General features: G+C 42.3%; 1 protein-coding gene across 7 annotated transcripts in view; it reads left to right on the forward strand.

Moving 5' to 3' along the window:
• The window catches only part of LIMCH1 (LIM and calponin homology domains 1), a 344,316-nt gene that overhangs the window by 246,971 nt on the left and 75,202 nt on the right, over positions 1-22,143 (forward strand). Inside the window, exons 9-14 of one of the 7 annotated variants that reach the window (XM_019526040.1) lie at positions 803-1,078; positions 12,540-12,824; positions 14,400-14,654; positions 16,988-17,332; positions 18,121-18,435; positions 18,962-19,270. The exons of the other annotated variants lie outside the window; for them this stretch is intronic. Of the exons in view, the coding sequence (XP_019381585.1) occupies positions 803-1,078; positions 12,540-12,824; positions 14,400-14,654; positions 16,988-17,332; positions 18,121-18,435; positions 18,962-19,270 (1,785 nt within the window). The remainder of the gene's footprint in view (positions 1-802; positions 1,079-12,539; positions 12,825-14,399; positions 14,655-16,987; positions 17,333-18,120; positions 18,436-18,961; positions 19,271-22,143) is intronic. 7 annotated transcript variants of the gene reach the window in all.

A 22,143-nucleotide genomic window follows, 5' to 3' on the forward strand; every position in this document is an offset into this window, starting at 1 on the left:
TGGCTGCACTGTTGACCATTTCTAGTGGGGGCATTGGAGACAGAGAGATGGGGCAGGGATGTGGCTGCCAGTGTTTGGGGGGGGAGGGAAGGGGCAGAGGTTGAAAAAGATGTGGAGAGGATCAGTGACATGATGCGGACCAGGGAAGGAGACGCTTTGGACAAAGCTGCTTGCTACTGATCCCCAAGGCTGAAGGCCAGATCCAGTCACTTTAGGGGCTGGATCCAGTTCACAGGCCATAGGTTGAGCACCACAGGATTAGACTGTTTGGTTGTCTGTAATAATAAAGCAAAAGAAATGAAGAATAATGACACAAGTAGATATGCACGTAATGACAGAACTTAGATAATTGTTGTTCATTTGTGATGACATTACCTGTGAATTATTCAGTGTTACAGTACGCGCCGCTCACAGCTGTGGTATTTGATACAAGTGATTTATTTAAATGCTACAATCACTCGTATTAACATACGTTTGCTTCTCTAGTATTGTTATGGATGCTCCGAGTTACAGTTTTCATGAGAAGTTTCATCTTTGATGAATGAATCTGTTGTGCACTGGTGACATAAGTCAATGAATTAATTAATCTATTGTGCATTGGTGAATTTTTAGCATACATTCTCATATTTCACATATTGGTTTAACCAACAGATGTTTTGTTTTGATTTGCCTTTGGAGAATCTTGCACTAGATAGCATGATTATTCTCTTATAGCATTTATAAATATTTGTTAAGCAAAATATACTTAAAAAAAAAAAGTAGCAGTGTCCTGTACAGTAAACTACCTTGTGTAACTCACTAGCAAAACCCACCCTGAAACAATAGAAGAACAACAAAATGAGGCATCAAGACGATTTGAAGAGGAGCAAGTGCGTGGCTGCATGGCTGCCAGGACAAATCCCAATAAAACTCAAGTAGATTTGACTCAAAACAAAGACCACCTTATAGGTCAGTTTCCTTCAGGTAGTGCCAAAGAAACACATGAATTCAAGGGAAAAGATTCAGAGGAAATCAGAAAGCTAAGGCGGCTTGAACAAGTTGGCATTAAAGTCATGTCAGCAGCTCAGCGCTATGGCAGGTTAGCCCGACAGTGTGGAATGTTGTGCACGCTTCACATTTAATCAGTTTGCTAGTGTGTGGGGTTTTTCTCATTCTGCCGTTGGTTCATGCCATATAACAAAAATGTGTTGTGCTAAGCACTTGCACTTTCTGCTATTTCACTTGCAACTTACAAGCAGCACAACTTACAGGACTTCAGAAAAGGTCTAAGTGTGAAAAGGCTTGTGGTATGGCAGTAATGCATTACAAACCTATAGGCTACTCAATTCATTATATTAACTAGGTTGATTGTACTACTGTAGGATGGAAATAGACTACCAAGAAGTCTTGCAATCTTTAATTTGATAAAAAACTTCTGCTACTACGTTATGCCTGTTTGGGGCAAGAGTTCAAGAAATTCCTGATATACCTTAGTGATGGAATACTTCAGGAGCAAGTGACTGAATTACATTTATATTTGAGGTTGTTATTGTTGTTAGCAGTTTTACTGAAGGCTGTATTTAACTTTAAAGACAGGAACTATAAAAATGCACTGCTTGTTAACACGTGGACCAATTAAAGCACATGAGTATAGTTCAGCAATTGTGATTTGACTGATTTAAGTATGGAATGGCCATATTTTCTCACCTTATTACCTGCATTACTTGTTTATAGTTTCTGCTCATGTCAGTTATTTCCTTTTCTTTATTTGAAAGCCTTAATAATATAGAGATTTAATTTCATATGAAGCTTGTTCCAGGTCTTTTCATTGCACTTATGTGAGACCCTCATGAAAAATAGCTATTCATCATGCAGCTTTTTTACTGAGCAAAACTTTAGGGAGTATGATGAAAGCTTAGTCTTTTATGAAAGATTGACATAGTAAATGTCTAAACTTACACCCCCTAGAAGAACCTCAACTTTTGGAACATCTGGAAAGTATTCAATATCATCATAATCTCTAACAAACACTAACAAAAAAACTTCAGTATGAATTAAATCTAAAAATTATAGGAAGGGGTGCCAGCAAAACGTATGTACAGAATGTAGCTTTGTTGGGCCTGATATTAGTTTGCATCTCTAAGTGTTATGTAAATAATAACAACCATAATGAAAGCACACATGAAATGCACGCATTTATTTTATATATATTTTGGGTGGGTTTCACTTGTTGTTGTTTATACAATGCTAAACGATGCAAACTAAGATCCGAATTAAGCTTCTTTCTCTCTCTGTAGATATATATCAATATCAATATAGATATAGATATATATAGGCTTAATGAAGCTTATATGCTATGTGCAGTCACCAAGTCCAATCAAAATAGCCTGATTTTGCTTCTTCATATACATTTTTCCTCTTCCTCTTTTATTTTGTTTCTCTCAGAATATCTTATATTATAAGCAATAACAAACTAATTCATTTTCTATAAAGTGAGACGCATCATAAACAATGCATACAAAGCAATGCTGTACTCTACAAGGTAATGTTCAAACTTAGTGTTACCCTAGGAGATTAGCCAAAATACTAATAAAAAGAATATGCTATCAGTCATAAAACACAATCCTATCCTGGCTTGGTTAATTGCTAGCCGGTCAGTAGTTCATAAACCAGAAGGATAATAGTGCAAGCACAATTTGGTTTCAAGACTGTCTTAGCCAATAGTATTATGTTTGGTAATCCAAGGTGTAACAAACAATATTTATAGCATGCACATCTTTGGAGGATGCTGTCAACCTTTGGCTGTCAGCCCTCTGCTCCAATCCTGTTTTAATTTAGTGACTTAATCTCTGAGACAGATCCAGATGTGGGCAAGCATATGGCCCAAAAGGGAGTCTGGTCTCCTTTTAAGAGGAGTTTTGTTCTACCTTGGCAGAAGGAAAGAGAAGAGCAGTTACAAGGGATTCTCCTCCCTGCTCTCAGCAGGAGATCCTTGATTTGCCAACCAGATGCAACTTCTGCAGGTGGAAGCAGAGGGTTCTCAGAGGAACTAATGATGCTTTGCCTCAGCTCAACAGCTGAGGTCAAGAGCCAAGCCAAACAGGAGAAGCTCAGCCTGTCTAGCAGCTTGGCCCCTGAGATTGAGCAAAAAGACTTTTGGGCCTGGTGAGGCAGGGGAAGTGTTTGATGTCTCTAGGGGGAATTGAGTTGCTACATACATGAATGAGACAAAGGAAACAGGGAAGGGAACTAGACAGCTATAGAGGGGAAGAGACCTAGGGCTACAGGTGAGGGGAATCACATTTTTGTCACATTCTTGCCCACTGGTTATCTGTTATCTCACTTTTAAATCCCTTAATTGGCTCCCGTTCCTCTTCCACAATAAGTTCTAGCTGCTTCTCCTGACAATCATGGCTCTGTGTAACTTGACTTCCTTAACTTGCTTATTCTGACTTTGTCTCATTTCCCCACTGCTGCACCATTGTGCCAGTCGGTGCTGTTCTCCCACAGCTGTCAGTGTTCTGTTTTTGCCAGTGCCAGTCTGGTGGCCCAGCACCTTTTTTGATATTCAGATCCCCAGAAGACCCAATTTAACTGTTGGGTGTAAAAGTCAGTTACTGCAAGGCTGAAGAATTTTGCAGCCCCAGTCCAGTGGTCACTTAAGCACATGCTTGTGTGTTACTTGTTCAGGGTTTCCATACAGTCTAGGACATAAGATAATTATAAATTATATCAAGATGTGATCTATCACCTTAGCCACTTCACTTGCATCTTGTACTCTTATGTATCTGTCTTTTTATAGTTTCATAGTTTGTAGGGTCAGAAGGGACCTGAGCAGATCATCAAGTCCGACCCCCTGCCATGCCGGGAAAGAGTACTGGGGTCAAATGACCCCAGCAAGGTGACTGTGAAGCCTTGTGTTAAAGACCCCCAGGGTAGGAGCCAGCACCACTTCTCTTGGAAGTTGGTTCCAGATACTAGCCGCCCTGACAGTGAAGTAGCGCCTCCTGATGTCTAATTTGAATTTACCCTCTGCCAGCTTATGACCATTATTTCTAGTCACTCCTGGTTGGTCTGACAGGACCTGCCTCTAATGAACCCGTGTTGGTTGCCCCTAAGCATAATCTCCCCCGCTGGCCCCTTGTGGATATGCGCCAGATTAATTCTCTCAAAAAGCTTACCCAGGATCAAGGTAAGACTAACTGGCCTATAGTTTCCCAGGTCCTCCTTCCTCCCTTTTTTGAAGATGGGTCCTCCCTTTTTTTACAGTGTTAGATCTTCAGATCAGGGACCTGATTTTTTTTAAGGCATCCTGACTAGTGGTGAAGAATGGGAGGGGGGCCAAGCTGTGTCTGATAGAAAGGTATTAGTGGAATTCTTTTATATTTAGGAGCATTGGTCAGCTGACTGGCATTCCCAACCACAGGCCTGCCCCCAACTCTTGAAGGACTTAAGTGCGCTCCCAAAACCGGGAGCCCTGATCAGCAGAATGCATTGGAGCCCTTCAAGGCTCTGGTGTGTTCCTAAGACTGGCAGCCCAAATTAGCTGATTGGTGCTGGCCACATGTTCAATTTAAGGTGCTTTGGGAACCAGCCACAAAGTTATTACATATATTTTGTGTAATAACTTTGTGGTTTATTCCTTGTTTTATCACACCATTAACTGCATGAACATGTGGCTGGGTTACTACTTAAGACATGGTTACCTGGTTAATCGCATCTTGAGTGTAATGGCTGCCAGGGGCCTGAGAGTGATTCATAAAAAGAACAAAATGCTTACTCTCTCCGTTTCAAATCTAAATACCATATGCTGCTTTTATATAAAATTAAACTAAATGCTGATTGGAAAGTGATCGCTTGGTCAATGACCTTCATTAAAATTATGGGTGATCCCATAATTAGTCTAGTTTGCCATGGCCTTTTAAATCTCTGGAGGCCATAACTCCATAGTTCTCACTTATCAAGGAGAGCCTGCTCAAAATCAGAAAAATTGTTTTTGTTAAGCTTAAGTGGTACCATTAAGACACGAACCTAATAGGTGATTTCAACCAGCTGAATAATTACTTAGAAGTACAGGGTTTATAGTGTATTTACAGGTAACATAACATTAACTGTATGAATTTTTTAAAAAAGAGATGAGCATTTTAAAGGGACTTTTAGCATGATGCGATTAACCAAAAGTGTCAGTTATGTCAGAATTCTAAAATGATTTCAGAATTACTAGCTTGTAATATAGTGTGATAGCAGAAGAGTCTGAAGCAATATGGGTGATGTTAATTGCACTTAATCCCCCTTCAAATGCTCATCCTCACCCCTAATTTGGACCAGTATTTTCCAGCTCTGCTTTTTCCTTGTAAAGTCAGAAGAGAAGTATAGAATAAGAATTTGTCTCTTCAAAGTGATATCTCTTTCTTAGTACTTGTCTGATACTGCCCTGCACATGGTGTTTTCTTCTATAGTCTGTCAATCTTTAAAGAAATATACTAATATATAAGCATATCCCTCTGAGAAACAAGAGAATTTTTATAAAATAATTAAGGGAAAAGTGAAGATTTCTCAATGAAGGACTCAATCTTGGCTGATAACTTTCCCTTACAATGACACAAATTACAAAAGCTGAGTTGGACTTGGACATAGTGCACTGTTGGTAATCATAGTAAATTAGAATTGAGAGAATTAGTAGACCTGTTTAGGACAAAATTAATAGATTCATAGAAAATTAGGGTTGGAAGTGACCTCAGGAGGTCATCTAATCCAACCCTCTGCTCAAAACAGGACCATCCACAACTGTATCAGCCCAGCCAAGGCTTTGTCTATCCAGGTCCAACCTCTAAGGATGGAGATTCCACAACCTCTCTGGGTAACCTGTTGCAATGAATCCATGCAAATCACTTTCTTCTCCTCCTCCAAGTGTTTAGAAATGGGTTCCTTGAGGATTTGCTCCATTTTTTCCAGGGACTGAAGTGAGGCTGACTGGTCTGGTCTGTAGTTCCCTGGATCTTCCTTCTTCATTTTCTTAGAGATGGTCACTGTATTTGCCCTTTCCCAATTGTCTGGGACTTCACCTGATTGCCACAAGTTATCAAAGATAACAGCCAGTGGCTCTGCAATCACATCAGCCAATTTCCTCAGCACCCTCAGGTGCATTGTGCCTGACCCCATAGACTTGTACACATCCAGCTTTTCTAAATAGTCCATAACCTGTTCTTTTGCACCTGTTGGCTGCTAACCACCCCCTGCCCCCCCCATTGTGTTGCCAGGTGCAGTAGTCTGAGAGCTGACCTTGCCTCTGTGGACTGAGGTAAAAAGCACATTAAGTACTTCAGTGTTTCCTGCATCGTGTCACCAGGTTGCCTTCCTACATTCAGTAAGGGAACCACACTTTTCCCTGATCTTCCTCGTGTTGCAGACATACTTGTAGAAGCCTTTCTTGTTACCCTTCACATCCCTTGCTAGCTGCAACTCCAGTTGTGCTTTGATCTTCCTTTTACCATCCCTGCATGCTCGAGCAGTACTCTTATACTCTTCCCTAGCAGTTTGTCCAAATTTCTACCTCTTCTAAGCTTCCTTTTTGTGTTTTAGCTCATTGAAGAGCTCCCTGCTAAGCCCAAATGGTTTTCTGCCATGCTTACTAGCCTTTCTGCATGTCAGGATGATTCATTTCTGTGCCTTCAGTAAGGTTTCTTTAAAGTACAACCAGCTCTACTGGACTCCTTTCCCTCTCTCAGACTGGCCTCCCAGGAGAGATCCTGGGCATCAGTTCCCTGAGTGAGTTAGTTTGCTTTTCTGAAGTCCGGGGGTCCTTAGTCTGCTGCTCTCCTTCCTTCCTTTCCTCAGAATCCCAAACTCAAATCATCTCATGGTCGCTGCTGCCCAAGTTGCTATCCACTTCTACATTCACCACCAATTCTTCCCTGTTTGTGAGCAGTAGATCAAGTTGAGCAGCCCCTAGTTGGCCGCTCTAACACTTGCCACCAGGAAATTGTCTCCACTACTCCCCAAAAACTTCCTAGGTTGCCTGTGCACTGCTGTATTTCCCTCCCAGCAGATGTCAGGGTGGTTGAAGTCTCCCATGAAAACCAGAGCCTGTGATCAGGATACTTCTACTAGCTGCTGACAGAAAGCCTCGTCCACCCCATCCTCCTGGTCTGATGGTCTATAGCAGACACCCACCGTGGCATCTTCCTTCTTGCCTAACCTCCCTCTGACCTGAACCCGGAAACTTTTCAATGGGCCTGTCTCCACTTTCATACTGTACCTCTGAGCAATCATTCAGCTCTTTTACATAAAGACCACCTCCTCCTCTTCTCCCCCAGCCTGTCCTTCCTGAACAGTTTATGCCCATCCATGAGAAGTGCTCCAGTCATGCTACCTGTCCCACCAAGTCTCTATTATTCCAATCACATCACAGTTCTGTAAGTGTGTGAGGACTTCCAACCTAAATATGACCTCAGAGGCCTGCCCCACATTACTGACTTGTTTATAAACAGCATTATTATGACACTTGTAAGCCGGAAAACAATCTCTTCCTGCCATTTTAAATTATTGACTGTAGGCAAGAATCTGTAGATCTTGTTCACTGCTCACACTAGGCAAGACTCTAAATCAGTGGGAAACTGATGGATCTGACTACTGCTAGAGAGGTTAGAAACATGAAGCAGTACAAAGCACAAAACATATAGCTGTCTACAGCTGCAGTTCCAGTTGTCACTGATGTTCTAGTAAACATAGAAGCTGGACTGCTAAAATTTTCTATAGCTCAGATGGAAACTCCAGCTCTAGCCTTCAGAGATATTGGTGATGTGGCTACCTTTGAGGCTTTGTTTTGCTTTGTTTTTACATAGACTAACTTGGGAACATCTGCAGGGATGGACAAATGCACTTGAAAAAGGGAGGCAGAGCTACTGTTCTAGTGATACAAACCCCAACTTTGACCCTGAATGAATCTGAGTGTGAGCATAGGCTCATGTGAATATAACAGTTGAATCTCTTCCTTTGATACCGATACAACTGTTGGAGCTGTCTCTACTCAAAAACACCAAATAAACAGAGAAACAACTGCAAGAGGCTCAAACACCCAGTAGTGTCTCAGGGGAAGAGGCAATTTTTAACTATTTTACTGTGCTCAGATGCATGCCCAGTTGGTTTTTCAGTGCTGCTGTCTGGCCTACCAAAAACTTTCTTCTGAAACTGTTTAAAAAATCTAGTTCAGGACTCAGAAGTTTTGCTGCAAGGGTGGCTGGGACCATGGATAGTAGGCAGTGAAGAGTGTCTTGCAAGCTTATCATCATGGAATCATAGAAAATTAGGTTTGGAAGGGACCTCATGAGGTCATCTAGGCCAACCTCCTGCTCAAAGCAGGACCATCCCCAACTAGATCACCCCAGCAAAAGCTTTGTTTAGCTGGGTCTTGAAAACCTTCAAGGATGGAGATCCCACCACCTCTCTGGGTAACTGGTCCAGGGTTTTACTGTTCTCCTAGTGAGAAAATTCTTCATAATATGTAACCTAAACTTCCCTTGCTGCAACTTGAGACGATTGCTCCTTGCTCTGTCATCTGCCACCACTAAGAACAGTCTAGCTCAATCCTCTTTCAAACCTCCCTTCAAGTAGGTGAGGGCTGCTATTAAACCCCCTTTCAGTAGCCTCTTCTCTAGACTAAATAAGCTCAGTTCCCTCAGCTTATCCTCATAAGTCATGTGCCCCAGCCCCCTCATCATTTTTATTGCCCTCTGCTGGACTCTCTCCAATTTGTCCACATCCTTTCTGTAGTGGGGGGGCTCGAAACTGATACACGATACTCCAGATGTGGCCTCACCAGTGCTGAATAGAGGGGAATAATCACTTCCCTTGACCTGCTGGCTGCAATCCTACTGATGCAGCCCAGTATGCCATTAACCTTCTTTGCAACAAGAGCACACTGTTGGCTCATATTCAGCTTATTGTCCACTGTAACCCCCAGGTCCTTATCTGCAGAGCTGCTGCCCAGCCATCCAGCCCCCAGCCTGTACTGGTGCATGGGATTGTTCTGTCCTAAATGCAGGACTTTGCACTTGTCCTTGTTGTACCTCATGAGATTTCTTTTAGCCAATCTTCCAATTTGTCTAGGTCACTCTGAATCCTAGCTCTACCCTCCAGTGTATCTACTAGTCCCCCCAGCTTGGTGTCGTATGCCATCTTTCAAGTCATTGATAAAGATATTGAACAAAACTGGCCCCGGGACTGACCCTGGGACGCTCCACTTGATAATGGTTGCCAACTAGACATCGAGCCATAGATAGCTACCCTCTGAACCCAACGCTCTATCCAGTTTGCTGTCCACCTTACAGTCCATTCATCCAGCCCGTACTTTAAAGTACAGCCAGTTCTCCTGGACTCCTCTCCCCCTTCAGACTGGCTTTTCAAGGGATCTTGCCCTTGAGTTCCCTCAGCAAGTTGAAGTCTGTTTTTCCAGGTCCTTAGTCTGCTGGGGCTTTTCTCAGGATCCTGAACTCAATCATCTCATGGTCACTGCTGCCCAAGTTGCCATCCACTACTACGTCCCCCCCACCAATTCTACTCTGTTTGTAAGCAGTAGGTCAAGTAAAGCATGGCCCCTAGTTGGCCACTCCACCACTTGCACCAGGAAGTTGTCCACAACACTCTCCAGAAACTTCCTAGATTGCCTGTTACCCTGCTGTATTACCCTCTCAGCAGATGTCAAGGTGATTGAAGTCTCCTATGAGAACCAGGGCTTGTGATTGGGAAATTTCCACTAGCTGTTTGCAGAAAGCCTCATCTACCTCTTCCTCCTGGTCTGGTGGTCTATGGGAGACATCCACCACAATATCACTCTTGTTGCTCTCCCCTCTAACCTTAACTCAGAGACTTGCAACAGGCCTATCTACCGCTTCATACTGGAGCTCAGCGCAATCATATGGCTCTTTTACATAAAATGCAACTCCTCCACCTCTTCCTCCCTTCCTGTTCTTCCTGGACAGTTTGAACTCATCCATGACAGTGCTCCAGTTATGCAAACTATCCCACCAAGTCTCTGTTATTCCAGTCGTGTCACAGTGTTGTGACTGTGCAAGGACTTGCAGTTCTTCCTGCTTGTTTCCCAGGCTCCATGCATTTGTGTACAGGCACCTGAGGTAGCTAGTTGATTGCCCTGATTTTTCTGGAAGTATGAGAACACCTCCCCTGTTGCCCTGTCCTACTCACTCTTCCTCTAGGTTTCCCACTTTCCCATTTACCTCAGGGCTTTGGTCTCTATCCCTCAGTGAACCTAGTTTTAAAGCTCTCCTCACTAGGTTAGCGAGCCTGTCTGCAAAGATGCTGTTTCCTCTCTTCGTCAGTTGGATCCCATCTCTTCCTAGAAATCCTTCTTGAAACAACATCCCATGGTTGAAGAAGCCCATATCCCTGCTGGAAACACCACCTGCGCAGCCAGGTATTGATTCGCAGGATGCACCTGTTCATGCCTGCCTGGCCCCATCCCTTGCCTAGAAGGATCAAAGAGAACATGACCTGAGCCCCAGACCCCTTCACCCTTGCACCCAGAGCCCTGTAGTCACTTTTGATCCACTCAGGGTATCCCCTGGCAGTATCATTGCTGTCCACATGGATGAGCAGCATGGGGTAGTAATCAAAGGGCTGGATGAGTCTTGGTAATCCCTCCATGACATCTCGGATCTGGGCTCTGGGCAAGCAGCAGACTTCCCAAGACAACAGAAGACTTGTAAAACGTTTAAAAATTACTATGAAAATTTTTAACTTTAGTGATTTTAAATTAGAGGAGAAATGCATGTACCGGTTAGCTGTTCTGATAGTTTTCTTTATGCCTGAGCATTTTATGTTACCATTTTTTCTGATTTACATTGTGCATTACATAAAAGAACACTAATTACTATATTGACAGGTTGAATAACCATCTTTTTCCCCTAATTTTCTTAAAAATTAATAGTAACAGTAAAATTTTGGGTTAGATAAGAAATGAGATCTGTGATTTTTGCCTTGCCTGTCTGTCTGTGGTATGGACTACTTTTCTTAATAGAATACTGTATATGTTACAAAATTAAAATAAAATTTCTGGTGTCCAGTTGTCAAAAGCCTTATTGCCATAATGTTCAGCTATCACAAGAGATAGTATTGATGGTGATGGTAAGAGAGAGATCCATGTTTGGGTAAAGTGGTGCAGATGCATCCCCCTTTGATTCCTGCTTCACCCTAACTTCCTGTTCAGGCAGTGCTGAGGGAGTCATTGACTTCATGGCTGATTCCACCAGGTTTGTTAACCCTCTGGTCTTTTTAATGGTTGTAATGTTCCGCTATTCAAATTATGCTTTCTTCTGTAATTTTGTTGTCTGTTAACCATTCCTGGAAATGTTTCTCTTCTATTTCTCAGCCCCACAGACTGTTTTTAGCTCTGGCTAAAAAACTTAACTCAGATGTGGTCCTATTAACTCAAGTATAGAAATGACTGACAGTGAAGTATTGGAGGAACTATCAAAATGTTGAAGACAGCTAGATTTTGTTTTATGACTCTGAAGAGATGTCCATGCAACTAGAATGACTACAGGACTAATGACACAAATGTTTTTGACTGTTTTTTGCTTAGTTGTATTTTTTTTAAATTTTATATATAAAATGTAGCAAATTAGAGATTTGATTTTGAACTGAATAATATAGTGCTGGACCCCTATGGTATTAGCAAAGCTTGTCAAATCTCTTTAACTGGACAAAAATGAGCTGTGTTATATATCTGTGCCCCCTTTTCAAAATCCTGGATCCACCCACACTGATGGTCTTTTCTTCCTTGGTGGTCAAAGGCCTTGGTGGTCAGGAACAACTAAAAGATACTGCCATGTCTCAGTGCTGTTTATATAGGGTACATCTGCACAGAAAAATGCAGTGCCATGCCAAGACAATTGAGCAAAAGCTGGACAAGCTACCTGAGAAGTAACATGTTTAACTGTGGCACACCACCAGATTAATTAGCCCCAGTGAGAAAGGAATAATCTTATTTCTAGGCTATTTTCCCAAATGGTTGTCTGGTTCTTGCTTATCTGGGAAAACCACGGTGAAGTGGGGAAAATAGGGAACTTGAATGGTTGTCCAGTGCGCAGGACAATGGATAGTACCACTGAGGGAACAGTGATTAATTTTAGGTGTCTGAAGGGCCTACAGTATTTGATAAGAAACCAGCTTGGTAGTTTTGTGCTAATGCCTTTGTTTCATCTAAAGTGCCTGAAAATAATATTTCAATGTTACCGCTTACAGATGGCTGATTGTATACCTTGAAGCCTGTGTTTTCTGCTTTTCTGATCATAGCTAAATTAAATAAAGTCCCAGTCTTGCTACCTGTCCATTTTTCTGGAACTCCAGTTGACTTCAAGGAGAGTCCCTCTCATGGAGGGCTTGCAGGATTATGCCCTAAATAAATAAAGATTGGCCTTATATAAACTAACAGCAGCCTGGAGCACATTTTGACTAACATCACTTACAGCCTGGAGATGTGGTGGCACTTTTTCCTTTCCCCATTTATATCTGGAACTCCATTTAACTTTGCTCTGTACTAGTCAAAAACCAACATGCGAAGATAGTGAAACTACCCCAGACATCATCCTTCGCAAAGAAAACCCCTTCATGATACAAGGGAAGGATTCTGGATCAGAAGATGAAATGGTGTGCAGACTTCCTGACCTAGAAAAAGATGACTTTGCTGCTCGGAGAGCAAGAATGAATCAGCCCAAGCTTACAGTGCCCTTTAATCAGTTTTTATATGGACCCTATACAAATAAAGATAAAGGTAAACTGGAAGATGTTAAAAAGTCATCTCAGAAGGAAAAACAGGAATATGCAAGGTGTGCACATACTACCTTCTCTCTATTGTAGCAATTAATCCTATTTGAAATTGCTTGTTAACTGTGACAAATTTGGCCCATAACTTCAATAATGGGGCAGGGAAATAAGCATCAATAAAATCAACACAAGTGTAATGTATATTAAGAAACAACAGAAAACCAAAAACCTCTTCTGTGTTTGCTATCTACAGTATATGAGAACCAGAAAATGAAATTAGGTAGGAACTAAATATAAACAAAAGGAAATAAATAACTCACTTTCATTGTCAGAGCCAAGAGAAATCTACCAAAGGACAATATAAATAGTGATAAGTAAATTCAGAATTTATATGTCTTAAGGCCATTTTTATTATATGTGATTTTTTTTATCTTGCCGCCTTTTTTAATACTCTGTGGGGGGTGGGGAAGGTCCCAATTCTGCCACTGGTTAAGTTTGTGCTGCACCCTCTGAACCAAGTAAGGTTGAGCCCATATAACAAACTAGCCAGTTGCCCACTGACTCCCCCAACCTCTGTCTGCTCCTCAGTGCAGCTTCGGAATCATGGTGGCACTCCCCCACGCTTGGAGCACTTTGATTGGCTGTTTCCATCAGCCAATCAGAGTGCAAATAAAGTGTTATGGACAGGCAGACAGACAGACTGACTGACTTAGGCTTTGATAATATTAGAATAGAAAACATTTAACATTATTTTAGGAATGGATAGACAGAAAATAGCCTGACTGGCTCAAACCTAATAATTCTCCACATATTCTAATTCTACATACGCTGTTTTAAAAAAAGCTAAGCATGCTATACCAGTTTCTGTTAGACAGTCATCTTCTGTAGAACATATGCATATCTGTTTTATTTCATCGTACACTGTGAAGCCAATATAGATGCATAGGTACGGTGTGTATACTATCATCTTTTCATTTGCATATATTTATACTCAACTTCCATATTGGTATTTAGTCCTAAATTTGAATTACTATAGGTAGTAGTTGGAGAGTCTAGTAAGAAAATGTCTACCAAAGGTGTTCACACTGTTAATAATCTCTAGTAGTTTAAGTTGTTTTCAGTCACATAAAATGTGCCTTCTAGTCAGTAACAATACAGTCTGTTGCCACTTATAGAGATTAGTTCGACATGTAAGTAACATTTTGGAAGGATATCTGGAGAGCATAGAGCATTGGATACAAAGACTTGGAATCTTGCAAAGGTTATAGATGTTAGTACTAGTTAAAAGAAAAAAAAATCAGCCCTGGCATGCTTAGAAACATAAAATGAGAATTGGGTACTGTAACCGCATAAAGGAAATCTCATTACTGTATGAAATATCTTTGTAGTAACTGTGGATTTTCTGGGAAAAGCTAGAAGCTATAATCATGCAGTGTGTCCACAGGATAGCCTGGATGAAACAGTCCCAGATTCAACTGATTCCACGTTTGCCTAAAAAAATAAATAAGCTGTCTACTTTAGTCATCATTTCAATTAATGTTTTTATGCTCTGAACTTCCATTATTGACACTCCATTTATCATTGTCTACTTCCTCAAAATGGCTTCTCTTGCTGTTTTGGAATGTGCATAAAATTAGAGGAAACCAGATACATATGACACCAGCGAGGCAAATTGTGACACGTAAAGAGAACCTATTCCTGCAATGTAAGGACAATGAGTCAGAGGAAGAAGAGCAGGTGAAAATGCCTGATATTCAGAGAGATGACCTGACTAAACAGAAAACTCAAAGTAACCTTTCTCAGCAGCAAGAGTCTCCAGTGTTTATGAAAGCCTCTATAACACAAGCTGATTTGGAGACATGGGACAGACTGAAAATGTCAGGAGAGACCAGGTATGTTCTTTTCTATGGGTTGAATAGCAGCATGGAAAATATGTTAATTTTATTTGAGTCTCTCTTATCTTGAATATGCCATTGTTTCAACCTGTGTTTTCAGGTAGTGTTGAAAATTCAAAAACAGTTGTGTATATGCAGAATTAGGGAAAGCACTTAACCAAAGGTGTGTTTATACAGGGAAATGGTTGAAAATAAGCCAGAGTGTGCATTTAAAGAGCTGTAGTTCTGCTGTGTTAGGTCCCTGTGTGAACAATCAGAGTGAAGAATAAGAAAATGCCTTTTTGGTAGTTCGGAAATAGGTTGATCTGAAGTAGGCTAAGATAAACTGCCCAAAGACACTAAGTATGTGCATAGGGCAGAAGAGCAATTGTTGTGGAATTTCCTTATGTAGACAAGCTCTAACACATGCAGGCAATTCAAGATGCAAATAGCAAGTGGTATGAATGCCTCACTTGCCTACTTTGGAGCAGGCTGCAGGATCATGGGAAAGTAGGGCAGAAAGGAACCTCACAATTTTCTAATGGAATGTACTTGCCTGTGCAGACATTTTTTTCATAGATTAAACTAGTTATTGTGAGATTTCAGTCCTAATTAGGCCACCGAACAAATTGTTCTTTGGTGGCAGAGATAACAGTAGAGTCTTGTACTACTGATTATCAAATACTAGAGGTATGCTTCAAAGTAGACATCCAAGCCTCAAACGTATGCTGTGGTCAAGGTTTGAATATGATGTGCCTCATATCTTGGCAGTGTAAGAGTGATGTTGTAGCCATGATGGTCTAGAAATTATGCGAGAGGCAAAGATTTCTTTAGGGTGATGTATTTTATTGGGCCAGATATGTAGTTGGGATAGAGTTAAGCAAACTGAGGAAGAATGCCTTACATTTGAAAGCTTGTCTAACTTTATTCCAACTGTGTAGTTGGTCCAATAAAAGAGATCACACTAAGAAGTCCTTGCCTCTCTCGTATCTTGCTATCCCATTCACAAGATTTTAACTTTTTCCAAATTGAAACTAAGAAAGCCTGCGTAAGCAATATTCTAGATTCAGCTGAGAACTCATACTTTTACAGCAAGATTGGGATTCTGACGGTATGGACACATGCTATGTTTGTAGTGCTACTAAGACCCTAGTGCTAGCAAAAAGTGAGTATGCGGACATTCATTCCATTTGTAGCATCACAACAATAGTGGATCTGCCACAAAAATGTTCCAGCTGTCTTTGTGGGGGGGCTGCAAAGAAGTAACCCCTATCATGCTCTGGCTGGAGAGTGAACCTTTGCAAAAACTTTGTAGCTCTCTAGCCATGGGGCTGAGCTGTGTGAACACCCCCTTTAGTACTACAAATGACCATGTGTTCATAACCCCAGTTTCAATTTAATCTCCATGTTAGTTTCTACTCTAAAATTTGACAAAGTTTATAGTCCATCCCTTGCTTTTGTTCCCTGTATTTCAGGGTAACATGTGGGCAGTAGTGTAACAAGGGGCGGGTGAGCAGGTGTGAGGAGATACAAGATTGAGGGCCACCATTGCTGCCAGTCTACATCCACTGCCCCAGCCACTGTAGCTGCCCAGGGTACAGAAACTGCTTATTATGTCTCTGCTTTTGGATGGATTTTTTGAAGAGAAGAGCAGCCCCTGTTTTCATATACAAAGCAGCCATTATGTGGTCATCTACTATATAGTGACTCTACACCAGGGGTGGGCAAAATATGGCCCGGGGGCCAGATGTGGCCCACCAGACCATTCTATCCGGCCCACGGGGCCCCTAAAATTTTAGAAAATTTATATTAATCTGCCCTGGGCTGCCTGTCATGTGGCCCTCAATGGCTTGCCAAAACTTGGTAAGTGGCCCTCTGCCCAAAATAATTGCCTGCCACTGCTCTACGCTATATAGTAGTTAGGTGGACATAGTTACCCAACTGCAACCATAGCTTGTTCATTGGAAGAGCTGTGTCTGTGTGTGTATCATAAACTGCACTTCGACATGCTTCCCAAAATTTTCTTGAAAGAGTGATGGTACCTGTTGCCTTCCAGCTACTCTCACTGGACAAGGCACTGCTTTAATCTACGTAGAATAACATTGATGCTTCTGAAGTGAACTTGGGTTCATGAAAGCTTGTGCTCTATACAAGTGTCTTATTTAGTTAGTCCATAAAAGTGAATATCTACCCTGCCTTCTCATTGGTACTCCTGACATGCAGTAAGATATCTGTACTTCCTTGAGTTAAAAATGTAAGTCTTTGTCTTGTTGGTGAAGTGTTTGCAGTGGTCTTGGTTTTTGTTTGTCTTTCTAATTTCCTTTGATTCTTTTGTTTCTGATGATGACTAGTAAAGAAGACCTTGTATGTCCCCCTGATCCTGAATCATCAGCTAAAATTGCAGCAGAAACAGCTGTTCATGATGATTTTGCTACCCGCAAAGCCACAGCTTACAAAAAGGCTTCTAGCCCTAAGCAGAGGTTTGTGCACTTTGGGCCAGTGACTGAGATTGATCAACAGAAATGGGAGAAGCTCAGCATTGCTAGAGCTGCAGCCAGTGATGAAACAGAAGAGGAAACTGGGAGGGAAAGTGCTAGAACTGAGATTTGCACTGAATCATCTCCATCAGCTACAGTCTGCAACCAGAAGTCCATTGGACATACTGCTGAAGTATCTAGGCCACAAAATGATCCCAGGTATTTTGTGTTATTTAGGAAACAGATTACTGAGTGTGAGATGAAGCCTCTAATCACAGGATGCTGACTTGCATGGGGTACATTGCAGAATGTAGTTAAGAGCTATCTATGCAAATCATCTTGTTCAGAATTTATCTGATGCCTTCATAGTATCTAAGAGAGTTAAGATCATGCATAGCAATGTTGTGCAAGTTTATTTTGAAAACTCACACTGGAATTTCTGATTAGTAGTTGAATCACTAGTTCCACTGCGTATCTTAGCTGTTAGCCAATCTTCTGTTTTCTTGCATTCCATGAGCTTTGCATAGTATGGTACTTGTGCATCTGAAGTCATAGAGCAACTCTCGCCTAGGTTTCTGGCAATACGGATTATTTTTCTTTTTCTCTTGAAGACTGCCAGTTAAATTATTTTCATTTCAGAAATCTTTTGAAGCATGCATAGTAAAAATCAAGCTGTACTGATACTCAGACCTTTGTTTGTTTGTTTGTTTCTGGCATTAAACTAGAAAAGACTTATAATGTTGATAAATCAGAAGTATTGACCAGAACTTACATTTTGCTTTATTTTTGCCTTTAGATTATCTAACCCTTGAGTCTGTTGTCATAGCAACTGTTGCTAGTTGATATAATTAGCAAATTATTCAGCTATGTTTAGACATTTGTAAATGTTTGGAAAAAGATATCAAAACAAAATGCATCTCTCTCTCTACCTCTTTCTTCTGTTTCATTTTATCTGATAATGTTTTTATTGTTCCTCTTCCCCCTACTCTCAATCTCATTTTTACTAGTGAGGTAGCAAAGTCAGGTACAGATGAATATTGCAGCGGAACCCCGTCATCTGTCTCAGCTGCTTGTGTCGTCCCTCAGAAGCAAACTCTATGCAGATTGAGTGAAAGGCATGAAAGCAATGAGGAAGAGCTTGATGGGAGTTTGCCAGAAACTGAGAGAGATGATATGATGGTTAGAAGGATGGGAGCTTTTCAGAGGCATTCTAGGCCAATTCATATGCATAGTCTTCCCACATCAGTGGGTCATCACTCGCTGCAGCAGCAAAAGGAGGTAGCTCATAAGAAAGATTTGAAGACTCTGCAGAAAGCAGAAAGGTCAGAGAATGAAAGCCAGCAACTGTGAGCTTTGCGCCTGCTTTGTGTGTAGTGCTAAGTGGGTCACTCTGTAACATCGCCTTACTTAAAAACAAAAAAAAAGCCTAAAAGATGCATTTTACTCATTCTAATATTCAAGCAGCATGTGTTCAGTTCATGAAATTACTTACCAGAGTGTATCTTATGACCATGAAACAGCTTGTTTCTTTCATGATACATAAGAATCTTGACTTGCTAATTGCCATTTAGCATGAACATGGTCTTCCATCTCTGGGGGGGGGTGGGTTTGCAGTCCATATCTTTCCTCCATATTTTATGCAGGCTTCTGAATGAGTAATTACTTGCATACAAGTAAAGTCTGCATAAAAATATAACCCCTTGCCTGCTTAAAAGTACAACATGTATTGTGCTATTCAACATAGAAGCCTCTTGTACGCAGTTCCTGTTCTGCTGCTGCTACAGATGTTAGTTTTCCATCATTTTTTAATTGTTTTCTAAATAATAGTGCCCAAAATTGCCTCAGCAGCAGTTTGCCCTTGAATTACACAACTGAACATTGTCATGGAACACTTTCACCTGTCTCTATGGGCTGTACTGTAACAAGAGAAGAGAGCCATGTGAAGCTGAAATATCATGATCCTATTAGTGGTGGAACAGAACACAAAGTGAAATTTCCAGACCCCGAGAAAGATGACATGATGGCCAGAAGAACAGGGGCTTTTCTAAAGCATACTGGACCGAGTGCTAACCAGTTCCTTCCAGTTCCATTTTCAAAGCAACAGAATAGCCAGGGCACAACTAAGGAAACTGTAAAGACTGAAAAGAAAGTGAAGAGGTAAGTAAGTCCATTCTCTACTGCTAGTTTCTTTCCTCCTTGTACTTGCACGTTGGAGGTAGGTCTCACAGTTGGCTGACACATGTTTATCATATGATTTCCCCAGGTTCATTAGATAGGATTTATTAGAAAAAGAAAAGAAATGGAAAGAACTGAAAGCCTTTTAGGTTAGCTCCCTTTGCCTGAAAACTTACCTTATAGGTTGACTGTTCTTATACTTACCCAGTGTCCTTGAATTTTCCTTGAAAGCAACTGGAACTGTCTGTCAGGTCCAGTGTGGTGATTGTTGTAATCTAGGAGTGTAGTATAGGTCAGGGCTGTCCAACTGGTGGCCTTTAGGCTGCATGCAGCCCACAAGGTGTTAACTAGTGGTTCCTCCAGGTTCTTCCTTCCCCTCCTTCTCCCCCCCCCTCCCATCACTACAGGTGCAACGGTAGCTGAGGTCTCTGGGCTGCACTTCCCTTCCTCAAGTTTCTTCCTCCGAAGCTGTACAGCGCAGTGAAACCCTTGGTGCTGGCAGAGCCTGTGGCCCAGTTTGCTTGCACAGTGCAGTGCAGCAGGGCACGCATGCAGTATTTAGGGGGCAGGGGAGCCCACATAGTGTGCAGGGGAGCTGTTGTGCAGTGCGCGGGGTGTGGCAGGCTGTAGCTTTTATTGGTGTGCCAGCACAGTGTTAAGCCCCTGGCTGCCTAGGAGTTGGATGGCCCTGGTATAAATTGTTTGGAAATAACAGTCTAATGATGGCCATCATTTGGAACTGGAACACTAGAATCTGGGGAATTAAGAGATTAAAAATAATAATTAATAAGCATTTCTCAACCTCAGCTCTCTCCCTGGTAAGGCAAGACCTCTCCTGACTCCAGGTGGGCTAGCTGGTTTATCTGCTTTGGAATTTTCTTGGGGTTTTGACTGGCTCTTGGAAGCAAATGTTATTTTTCCCGTGCTTGTTGCTGTAATGCTGGAGTTGTCTGGATCTTTGGAATTTCAGAGCAGTGCAATCTCCCCCTGGGGGGGAGACAACTTTCCAGGGATTCCCTGAGTATCTCTCCCCTTGCTCCCCTTAGCTTCCAAACTTTTGCCCTCTTCCGTAAAGTCAAACAGCACCATCCTTAGTTAACTACATACGGGTTGCACATCCCTGGCTTGTTACCGGTCCAGTACACTGCTTGTCTAACCTACCCCATGCAGTAGTTTCTCTCTCTAAAAGGGACTACTAGTTTTTTCTGTTCCTATCCTGGTTCCAAGCTTGCTGGGCAAGGAGTCAGGAGGCTCTGTAGTAGCCGTTTTAGTGATGGCCTTTTTGGTAGAGAAACTAGAGGTACAGGCAAGGATTTTAAAAACCAGGTGGACAAGTGAGGTGGGGGGGGAGTTGGAAAGGCTGTGGGTAGAGTTAGGGGGTTCAGTAATAGTTGTCTCCAGTTAAATTACAATTAATTACTTAAGCCCATTTTGGGAAAGTTTTTTTAGGTGCTAGGGAATTGGGAAAGAGATTACTGTGCCCACTGATTAGGGAAGGATAGATAATAAATGAGATGGCTTGGTATCAGGTACCAAAGAGAAGAGGTTCTAGGGTTGGCTCTCCTGTAATCGGGATTGAAGCCTAATCAAGTTTGGAGAAGTGGCTCCAGATGGGCAAGTCTATATAGAAAGGATGGAGACTGGACGGTAGTTTTTTTTCTGCTGCCTAATCAAGTGTGACCCAAAACTGAATTTTGAAGGGATTTGCAGTTCAGCTCCTGGGCAGTGGTAAAAAAAGTAGAGCTTGCACATGAAAAAGGAAGGATAAGTATACAAGAGAAGAAAAAAATCACTGCATCAGTAGATGGATCCCATTTCCCAAGTTCTGTCCCCATGTACTGCAAACTTTGTTAGGAGAAGAAAAGTTTGTTGCCAGGAGGGGGGCGAGTGGGGTGGCTGCACTGGTGTGCCAAACGCAGCACACTATGCAGTCCTTCCATGCAACTGGAGCCCCAGGGCTGGGAGGAGATGCTGGGAGCTGGGCAGGGAGCAGGTACATGAAGGATTAGCAGCCCTTTCCTGCACCTGCTCCTTGCCTTGCCCTCCACACCCAGGGTCCCCCTCTGGCCCCAAGGCTCCACTTGCACCTCACCCTCATTCTCTACCATAGTCTGAGGGGTAGCATGCTTCATCTTGCTTTACAAAATCCTAGATCTGCCCCTGCTGTTTGCAGTGGGACTGTGTAGTGGTTTGAGACCAGAAGAACTGAAGCTAAAATAGATTACATCTTCTGGCTAGAGCAGAAGAACTGAAAAAGAAACAATTAAATATCTAAATTGAATTGTTTATGCCCTTAACTCCTTAGTTTGCAGATGTGTACCTACTTGTTACTTTCTAGTCCGACACATGCAAAATACAGCCTGTGGGCCATTCTGTCTGGCCCACAGGGCCCCTCTGAAAAACAATTATTATAAGCCTGCGGCTTCCTCTCTGAAAGCTGGCAGGAAGCAGGCTGGGAGTGGGTATGGCCCCCACCACCATGGAATACACCACCTGCAGTAGTGGGAGCTCCATGTGCTGGCACAGAGCCAACCTGGTCTGGCTTAAAGGTGTGTGCCAGCCAGCCAGGCCAGCTTGGTGCCACCACATGCAGCTTCCAGGATTCAGCCAGAGCCATGTGCTGCCAAGGAGCTGTGCCTGTCGCAGGCCAGGAGTGCTCCGAGGGCCTGTTGCTCCCGCCAGCAACAAGGACTGTGTGCATGGGGAGGGGCATGTGATGGGGGGCCCACACCTACCCATACACACCCTCATACCTACCCTCGCCCCCCACTCCTGAGCACCCCAGATCCTTACTCATTGCCCTTCTTACTTGTGGCTGCTGGCACTGTCTGTCCTGGGGAAGCAGGCAGGGAAAG

This window comes from Gavialis gangeticus, unplaced genomic scaffold (assembly GCF_001723915.1).
Source record: "Gavialis gangeticus isolate Ggan-Ray unplaced genomic scaffold, GavGan_comp1, whole genome shotgun sequence".
Lineage (NCBI taxonomy): Eukaryota > Metazoa > Chordata > Crocodylia > Gavialidae > Gavialis > Gavialis gangeticus.